This window comes from Rhamphochromis longiceps, linkage group LG17 (assembly GCF_057381845.1).
Source record: "Rhamphochromis longiceps isolate RC_006_pf linkage group LG17, R_longiceps_female_GT1.1, whole genome shotgun sequence".
NCBI lineage: Eukaryota > Metazoa > Chordata > Actinopteri > Cichliformes > Cichlidae > Rhamphochromis > Rhamphochromis longiceps.
In genome coordinates this window covers 12,030,135-12,040,664 of record NC_140573.1, presented here as the reverse complement: position 1 = coordinate 12,040,664, position 10,530 = coordinate 12,030,135, and the positions used below count along the sequence as shown (strand labels likewise).

At 43.4% G+C, this 10,530-nt stretch overlaps 1 protein-coding gene across 1 annotated transcript; it reads right to left on the bottom strand.

Moving 5' to 3' along the window:
• Positions 1 to 8,182: 8,182 nt before the first annotated feature.
• Positions 8,183 to 10,246, bottom strand: LOC146649358 (uncharacterized). Its single transcript, XM_085387290.1, has one exon. It carries the CDS (start codon positions 9,662 to 9,664, stop codon positions 8,933 to 8,935), a length of 732 nt encoding a protein of 243 aa, XP_085243416.1. The 5' UTR covers positions 9,665 to 10,246; the 3' UTR covers positions 8,183 to 8,932.
• Between the last annotated feature and the right edge of the window lie 284 nt (positions 10,247 to 10,530).

Genomic DNA, 10,530 nt, shown 5'->3' with positions numbered 1-10,530 from the left:
CCTGCGTAAAGCATGCATCATTTATCGTGACACGCTACTGGGTTGTACCCAAGTTGATCCATTCATGTATACCACCCTGGCTGCATTTAGTATGGGTGTGTATAAAACGCTGTTTCTGCCTAGAGACGCGCTCGCTCTCACGTATGAAGGGGCATACGTTGAGCAGAACAAGACGTTTTCTAACGTCTCTATTGAATGGCTTCAATATGTGTCCCACACCACCAACAAAGTGGTAAAACATGCTCTCAGAGGAGGCGAACAGAGGGTTGGACCGTATTTTGTGGACGGTTTTGACCCCACAAGTAATACAGCTTATGAATTTGCAGGATGTTTTCACCACGGTTGTGTTAAATGCTACCCCGAGAGTGAAGTTAATCCTGTCAGCAAAGCATCCTATGGACTGCTGCATCGCATGTTTTGTGACAAAGTTGATGCACTGAGATCACAACACAGTGTGAGCGTAATAGTGATGTGGGAGTGTGAATGGGCTGCCTTGAAGCAGACAGACCCTGCAGTTGTGGCTTTCATGCATACGTACAGAAAGCCAGAACGCCTGAATCCCCGAGACGCCCTTTTTGGCGGTCGCACAAATGCTCTAAAGCTGTACCACAAGACTGCTTGTGATGAAAAAATATTTTACTACGACTTCACCAGTCTCTATCCCACAGTGCAGTCTAAAAAAGACTATCCTGTAGGACACCCTCAAGTCATTTACACCAACTTTGACAAGCTAGAAAATTATTTCGGCTTTGTTAAATGCACAGTGCTCCCACCTAAGGGTCTTTTTCACCCCGTCCTACCCTACAGATGCCATGGAAAACTGATGTTTCCACTCTGCAGCATGTGTGCTGAAGACCAGAACCAGCATACTGCATGCGGGCACAGTGACAGTGAGCGGGTGTTGAAAGGCACATGGGTCTCATTTGAGCTTGAAAAAGCTGTTGAGAAGGGATACAGGGTTCTTGCTGTTGATGAGGTGTGGCATTTCCCCAATAAGACCGACACATTGTTTAAAGACTATGTGAAAGCCTTCCTAAAACTCAAACAGGAGGCCTCGGGGTATCCTGAACATGTGAACACACCTGACGAACAGCAGAAGTACATAGACGAGTATTATGAGAAGGAGGGAATAATGCTAGACCCATCCAAGATTTGTGTAAATAAAGCTGTTCGTAACTGTAACAAGCTGTTGTTAAACTCGTTATGGGGTCGTTTCAGCATGAGGTCAAACATGGCATCATCTGAGCTCATTACAGACCCTTCCAGATTTAGCCAGCTAATGTTTAGCGACCAGTACGACGTGCGTCAGTTTTGTTTCATCTCTGACGACGTCGCAATGGTGCAGTGGCGCCACGCTGATGGTAGAGCTTCCCGTGTGAAGGACGTTAATGTCTTTGTCGGGGCCATGACCACTGCACACGCCAGACTCATGCTGTATGATTTGCTAGACAACTTGCAGCAGCGCGTGCTGTATTGTGACACGGACAGTGTCATTTTCACGGCACGCCCTGGCGAGTGGATGCCTCCTCTAGGACCGTTTCTGGGGGATCTCACAAGTGAATTAGATTGTGGAGAGGATGGTGTGGAGGATTACATAGCGGAATTTGTTTCCGGTGGGCCAAAATGTTATGCGTATCACACATCGCTGGGCAAGACCCAGGTCAAATGTAAAGGCGTCACACTGAATGCATTAAACTCGAAAGTTGTCACCCACGACTCCTTGAAAGGTTTAGTCCGCAAGTTTGTAGCCAATCAGACATCAGACGCACACCTAGTTGCCGTGTCTGATAGCATCAGACGCGATAAAAAGAAGCTTCATTTGAAGAATGAAACCATTGTGAAAAAAGTTAAAGTTGTTTACAATAAGCGCCGTGTGCTCCCAGACTTCACAACCCTTCCTTATGGATTTTAAATTAGAACAGGGGTTTGACGCCCGGTTGCAGCATCCGTTCAGCATGGTGGTCAGCGGTCCCAGTAACTGTGGCAAGACTTTTTTTGTTAAAAACATAATTGAAAACTCTTCCAGGATTATATCATGCAGCATTGATAACATTGTGTATATATACTCATGCTGGCAGACACTATATGACCAGCTTCTTAAGATAAGAAACATAAACTTTGTTAACGGTATACCCGAATCTCTTGCTGATGACACCCTTCTGCCTGCAGAAAAGAACAATTTGTTAATTATAGACGATGTGATGAACGATGCAGCTAACAATTTAGAAGTACAAAATGTGTTCACAAAGTATGTGCATCATAGGAATTTGAGTTGTATATATCTAGTTCAGAATTTGTTTATTCAGGGAAAATCCAGTAGAACCATTTCCTTGAACACTAATTACCTAATATTGTTTAAAAATCCGAGAGATAAATATCAGGTTATGCTTTTAGCCAGGCAAATGTTTCCGGGTAATACTAAATATTTTATAGAAGCGTTTAATGATGCCACATCGACAACATACGGGTATCTTTTAATAGACTATAAAGCTAAGACCCCGGACTATTTAAGACTCAGAACAAATTTACTGTCAGACCGTCCGGTTGTTTACATTCCAAAACAAAAATCAGCAAAGAGGTGAGAGGATGTCATCACGCATGCGGAGGAATCTGTCTCTGTTGGAGATGATATACAGGGCTCCTCCTACTCTACGCAGAGTTATTATTAGTAATTCAAACTTAGATTTTATCAATGCATTGTGTGAGATAGCCTTTAATGTATTGCATGGTAACATTCCACTGACCAATCAGCAGTACAAACAGCTAAAAAAGAAAAAAACAATAATCAGACTGATTGCAGACAAAAAAATAAAATCTTTGAAAAAGAGAAAGACAATCAACCAATCTGGAGGGTTTTTACTGCCGTTATTAGGGGCTGCAATCCCTTTCATAACCAGTCTGATAGCAAACAGGTGAAAATGGAACATGTGCAAAAGATGTTTTTGGTACCCCAACACCAGTTGGACTTAATAAAGCAACAGCAGCAGCAGCAGCAAACAGGCACCATCAGACAACAGTCTCAGAACGAGTTGGATAAGGAGATGTTACAAGTGTTACAAGATTCTGACATAGATGTGTATGAGAAGGCTAAAAAATACAGCGATATTCTCCAAAGATACCTCACCCTTGTGAGACAAGGTGCCCGTGAAAAGAATGTACTGTCTTTATCATTACCTGAACAATTTAACAGGGATGTGCAACCCCAGTCGGCGGACACATTGCCTGTTCATGGTGATGCCGGGGTGCGGGATCTTGTTGCGGAGAATGTTTTAACACACATACCTAAAAGGAGTAGGAGGAATGCAGAACTTATTCTATCAGCGGTGAACCGTTCGCCACACTTGATCTCTTACAATGACAAAGGCGAAATTGTTGTTGATAAACAAACCATCCCTGGTTCACACATTTATGATCTAATTAAAGCCGTCACAACCACACACACACCTTCTGAGGGTTTGAGACCTATCGGTTGGACAGAGTTTTTAAAAGCTTTCTCAGATTTAAACATACCGTTATCAGCCATATCTAACACAGGCATACGTAAGACCGTCGCCTTGTATAAAACCGATCACACACCAAAAAAGAACACCCCCGGTGGACCGCTGCGACATAGTACACTAAAAAAAATAAAGAATAAAAAAAACAAATTAAAGGGGGGTCCTGTAGAGTGGTTGGATTTTTGAATTCAGGTTTTTTTTTTTTTTTTTTTCTTATTGCAGAAATTGTTTTTCTGCTAAAAATATTTGCTGTTTGGTGTTTTTCTACTGTTATGTTTTTTTTTTTTCACTTATTGCTGCTAAATTGTTTTGTTTTATTTTCTTTTATTACTGTTAAATATTTTATGTCTTTTATTACTGGTTAATGTTTGATTTCTTTTATGTTTAAACAAAGTATGTTATGAATCTATATATACGAGATTTGATAATAAATACCATTGACTCGATTAAATCATGCTCTCATGTTGTTTTTATTATTATTCTCATTAGTACATATCAGTATCCACATTGCACACACACATAAGCACTGCATACAGCAACAGGTTGTATGTTGTTGACAAATCGACACACCATAGCATCATTACAAATTAAATCAGACCCATACATGTTAAGCAGGCGGGCATAAGATACACCATTTTGCATATGATATAAAAAAAATACACAATGTTGACCGCATGTGATGGAGAAGTCGTTCTGCACTTGTTTTCCTGAATATAAAACAGCGGAGCAGTTTTTTAGAAGAAACATCTTTATTGCTGGGGGAAAACTGTCTAACGAGTGACCAAAACTATCAAAAAAATAACCGCGTCTGTCTCTCGAAATATAAACAGCAAGCCAATGTTCCCCTGGCATCGTAGAAGGGTGGGTGTTTACAATACACATAGCAGGGAGTCTTTGAAGCCGTTCAGTGGTTAGTTGATCATAGGCTAACACGCCTAGGAAATGTGTGTTTTTATTGATAATGCCGCCGACCACGGCTGATAGTTCTATAGTGTTCATGACCGTTTTTGTCTCAATAGTAGTCCAAGAGCACCTGTCTCATGTTAGATATTTCAATGACTGAATCAAATACAGAATAACACAAGAGGTTCACTGTACGGGGTAGTGGATTTCTGAAACGGGTTTCCAATCTCACGTTCCCTGTTTTAATTAACGACACATTCCCTGAATGTCCTTCGTCAGCTTCCAGATTGAAACAGAATAAAGTGTAGCCGTTACCAAAGTCGTCACGTGTTATGGCCAACGATCTGTCCTTTAAATGTCTTCCTGTGGTTTGTATCAGCTGGTAAAATTCTCTGATATAGTGTTTTCTCTGGAAATTTGGCTGGAATGGTTTAGCAGGATAAGCCTGACTATCAGCATATAAAGACATAAATTCTATATCGCAGTTTTCAAAATGAAATGGATTACGCTGGTAGGAGCCTGTGTATGCTTCATTGTCTATGAATGCAATGATGACAAATTTAGGTATCCTACCCATAAATAAATTGTCATTTGTTGATATTCTAGCCCCTGCAGGTATGGAGAAGGTCTTTAAAGATACTCTGTCTACCGTGTATTTTGCGTTTGCATGGTGCAATGCCTTGCTGTGTGCAAGTCTGACGCTAGGTGATACACTAACTTTCTTGACAAAGAGACTGGCTGTGACAATTTTAACTCTGTATGCATTGGCATCCGCTGTCATGAGAGCAAATTCGTCTTTAGAGCGCACAAATTTCAGCGACAGGTCGATTCCATTAAGTAACAGTTTTTCTTGAAAAAACAGGTCTGCATGTACTGGTGCAATCAATTCAACAATACTACTATTTGCTGTGTAGCCACCTCTGGTCATCAGACCCTGGTTCTCTCCTTCTATAGATGTGTCATTCATGTGTGATGCTGTATCCTTACAGAATAACCCGGTGCTGAACTGTGTGTCTAAAGTGTCCTTATTATAATTGATAAGACATTCTATCACACCTCTGTATGGATATGTATTGGATGATTGACTAATGAGCCGGTCTCCCAAATTAATATCGACTTGACTAAATATGCTGCATCCAGGATAATTAATAAATCCTACATTAGCATCCCTAGCCAGGTTTGAGCCATCAGCGTTTGTGATTCTCACCCGTGTGTAGATATATGAGTCATTTAGATCCAGGTAATCTTCACCCGACGATGAGATGTAAAACTCGATCGGCCCTCCATCAGTGATTGCAGATACAGGTGGGATTTCAATAAATGTACTTTTCTCAATGCTAGTCTGTGTGTATGGGACAGTAAAAAGATCGAGCTCTGTTTTTACACATTCTCCAGAATGACTGTGTAACAGTGCCATTTAGAATATGTCAAGCGCTGCAGTTTTTGAACGAGTGGTTCTGGGTCTCTTCACTCTGCGTGACGGTGTCCGTTTGGTGGCTCTCCTGCTAGGTTTTGTGGTTTTACGCTTTTTAGACAACGGCTGCCCTGGGGGTGGGGTCTTAGATGGTTTGGGCGTATACACATACAAGCCGTTACCGTCCTGCTTAGTGGTTGGGGGTCTGGTTATGTTGGTTATGACATCAGACACTATGCCCGATGCGGCTGTTTTTAGGTGTGGTTTGACTATGCTGACTCCTTTTTTAAACAGCGGTACTGCAAATCTAAACAAGCTACGGAACAACCCACCCAGACCTGTCCCATATTGTGTACTGGTCCCAACATACCCTCCAAGCTCTCCACCAGCCTGTGATAAGTAGTATTTTACATATTTTGAGTCATCAGAGTTGTAGACGGCCATCCTTTTTTTTCAAAAATGCTGTGTTATCGGTCGGAAGTGTAACTTGACAAACACTTTGCCGTATAAAAAGGGTATGTGTTGATTTCGATCGTCTTTCAAATCAATTTCTATGTCGTCGATTAATGTCTTTGACACAGGTGTGTAGTGTGGGCTGTCAAATTGTAGAATAGGCAACCGGCGGTCATCGTCTGTAATATTTATAGCTCTTAATAGCCTCGCGTGGGCGTCACCCACAAGCTGGTAATCAACGATATCTGCATAAATAAAGATGTTATATTTTCCCCCGTATATGTCTGCGGGGTGCGGGGCATATGTGTTTTTATAATGAAGTGCAAACGGTTCTCCTGTTTTGAATCCTAGGATTTCCGCCAGTCTCCCTCTAAATGTGAGAATAGTCCCCCTAGGCCCCATAACACAGGCATGGTTACTAACGGCGTTGTACTGCATTTTAATGTCTCCAGTGGCTTGGTGCTGTTGACATTTAAAATTAAATTCTTTTATTATCTGTTCCACAGATGCATAATGGCCCACAGACAGTTCGATCATGGTTACGGCTATGGTTCCGTCTTTGACGGGGTCATGAATTTCCACTTCCGAATCTGATTGTGGAAAAGTCCGCCATATGCGTGGGTACTGTATCTCTATAACAGCGACCTCATATGGCTGATCCAAAACAATAGGTTTTGCTAGCTTTGTTCTAAAATTAGATATCTTATTACCCGGGTAAACATGTGATGAAGCATTCGAGAAGAGGCTTACATAGAAGCCTGCATTGTTGTTCTTTTTATTCATGCTTTCTCAGTCTATGCTCAGTGTTGAATGAATGTGTGTAGAGCTGCGTCATCTGAGTTAATTACGCCTCAACGATGTCTTTTTCTGGAATCCACGAATTAAAGCTGTTGGGCCATCCTAGCCATTTCACTAGCACCTGCTTTTTCCGACCCACTTTTTTTCTAGCCAATATGTTTTCAATTTTAAATGTTTTGTTTTCATCAACAACCACACGTTGTATCTCAGGCTCATAAAATGACCCTTTCAATACCTCTCCTGCTAGATCCACTAGTCTGTACACTGGGGGCTGTCTCCCTATACGTTCCTTGACTGTGAAAATCTCATCGGTGTAGGTCTGCTCGTATCCTTTTCGAAACTTTCCTCTCAGTTTTGATATTCGTACAGTGTCACCGATATTAAATTTAAAGCGCAGTTCCCTCTGAGGCCTCGTTTTGTACAGCGCGTTGAAGACCGACTTCTCATTATCCTTATTCACCTCTGCCGGAGCCATATGGATAGATCTGTGATAAGCATTGTTATATGCTTGTGTGAGATCTGGTATGATATCTACATATCTCCGGGAGTTGGCTGATGTTAAGTACTTCCACATTCTACCCTTGAAGCTACGATTGAATCTCTCGACAATACTGCATTTAACCTCGCTAGCTGTTGAGAAATGCTTGATATTATATCGCTTCATTAGCTGTTTAAAGGTTGCATTATAAAACTCTTTGCCTTCATCTGTTTGTAGTTTCACAGGGATCCTACCCTCACTAAGTATATCTTCAAAAGCAGCTGATACAACAGACCCTGTCTTGTTTGTTAGGCATCTAACCCATGCGTATTTTGAGAATACATCTATACATGTTAGCAGATATCTCACATTATCATTATCTGTCACATATTCACACATGTCAACCAGATCGGCTTGAAACTGTTTGTCGACCCCTGTCACCAATACTCTATTTCTGGGGAAATGGATCCTCGCAGGTTTATGGAGTGTGTAGGTGTCGTCTTGTTCTAAATAATGTTTGACCTGAGATAGTGGAGGTGTTACACCTGATGCCTCCCCTGCCGCTATACGTAGCTTATTTAAACTGGCTAACCCCGCAGGATGGGCTGGATCGTGATATATTTTATGCAATGTGCTTTCCATGATTTACAAACCACAAATGACTATGATGTTGATGTTAACAAGTCTTTTTATTTAATTTTCACAAAGACACAATCACAGACAATGGATACTTGGACACCCCACATTAAACCAGATGTAACCCAGCCCAGTAGTTTCCAATCATGCGGAGCATGGCTGGTTTAACACGACGGGCACAAGTACTTGCATCTAGCAGGTGCCCAATGTTGTCATTAATGGCGCATACTATATATCGCTCTGATCTCAGTTCACACATGATGTGTTCTGCAACTCTGCGGATTTGTGTTCCAGACCCATCTGCAGTGGATGAGCGTACAAACAGCCGGATGGCAGGGATGAATCGGTCAGTCTGGAGCCTTATCATCACATCATCATAGTAGGTGTCGAAGAAATACTCAGACAATTCCTGCAAGCAGCTGTGTTGCACCTGACTGGGGTGGCCTGTTTGGCATCCGTAACATGTCTCTTGTATAAACTCATTCAAAGCCAACATTAACAGGTGGAGAGTTGCGAGTTTGATGTCGATTACAGTTTCATCCCACAGGTCTGATATGAGGGGGTCCTGCGAGCATTGTGGTGAGGGTGGTGGAGTCTGGAGGGTCGGGATTAGCAGCTCTGTTGATGGTGACTCCAACAGGTCCCACGAGGGCGTGTCATTCTCTGTAAAATGAAAACCACAAGCTCTTAATTTGTCACATAGATACACACTCAACCCCACACACCCGCACATTAAACCTACCAGTTTATTGTTTAGCTGTCGGAAGGTCTTATGATTTTAGGTTTACACAGGGTACCAGGCAAACCAGTCTTCGGACAACTCGCCAGATCGTCAAAAACAAGGCGCTTTCTAATACTCTCGTACGCAGTGTTGAGTCTGTCCCTCTTGATCGCGTCATCAATCTGGCTAAACAGACGCGACAAACCTCTCCAGTCGCACCACTGTATAAAAAACAAGTCCTTAAACCATCTTGTGCGCTCTTCGAGGTTTAGAGGGTATGGATTTAACCTCCAGTTTTCAAGCCCTCTGGAAGCAATAAGACTATCCCTGTCATCACATACACTGAGAAAAATAAAGTCGTCGGGGTTGCGATTGAAACGATCAGCCTCAACCCTGTAAAGCTCAGGGCCTGATGCACTGTTCCACTGGGAAACATACAGCAGCTCTGGGAAACCCACATTGTCCAGGTCCGCACACACTACGGTGCGGAAGAGCTTCCAGTTTTTAGTAGACATGACTTGGGCTTCCCCCCAAAACAATCCCTCACCACAATCTACACTAAGCACAACTGTCCCTTCGGTATATTTAATGGCATACACATACCCTTCGACGCCTCGATATTCTAACTTGAATACAGTTCCATCTGCGTCATTTCCACAGCGTTGCTTTTTACGTTGAGGACCCCGACTGCATACTCCTGAAGACATACCTAGAGTGCCTATGGCATGGGCGATGTCCTGGCTGGGTGTCATTCCGAGCTCCATAGGTCGATGCGTCGGGGATCCTTAGCGAGCGCGATGTGTCGGTGCTCTAGGTCGATGCGTCGGGTATCCTTAGCGCAATGTGTCGGTGCTCTAGGTCGATGCGTCGGGGATCCTTAGCGCAATGTGTCGGTGCTCTAGGTCGATGCGTCGGGGGTCCTTAGCGCAATGTGTCGGTGCTCTAGGTCGATGCGTCGGGGATCCTTAGCGCGATGTGTCGGTGCTCCTCAGACCGTGGCGGTGATGCTCTTAGAATGTGAAAGGATCGCTTTTATACCCATACAACCTAGCACAACCCACTAGGAGGAGTCGTTCCCGCCCAGAGGGTAAGAACACCTGAACACGCATGCGCACACACACACGAAACTGGTCAAATCGGTTTGGCTGGCCGCCATCTTGGACTAGTGCCATCGAATTACTGAACGCGCATGCGCACACGCACGAAACCGGTCAAACCGGTTCTCAAACCGGTTTGGTTGGCCGCCATCTTGGACAGGTGCCATCGTATTACTGAACGCGCATGCGCACACGCACGAAACCGGTCAAACCGGTTCTCAAACCGGTTTGGTTGGCCGCCATCTTGGACAGGTGCCATCGTATTACTACTGGTGTGCAATACTCAGAGACATGGCCAAGGTAAGAAAGGCTGAAAGACGACCACCACTGAACAAGACACACAAGCTGAAACGTCAAGACTGGGCCAAGAAATATCTCAAGACTGGTTTTTCTAAGGTTTTATGGACTGATGACATGAGAGTGAGTCTTGATGGGCCAGATGGATGGGCCCGTGGCTGGATTGGTAAAGGGCAGAGAGCTCCAGTCCGACTCAGACGCCAGCAAGGTGGAGGTGGAGTACTGGTTTGGGCTGG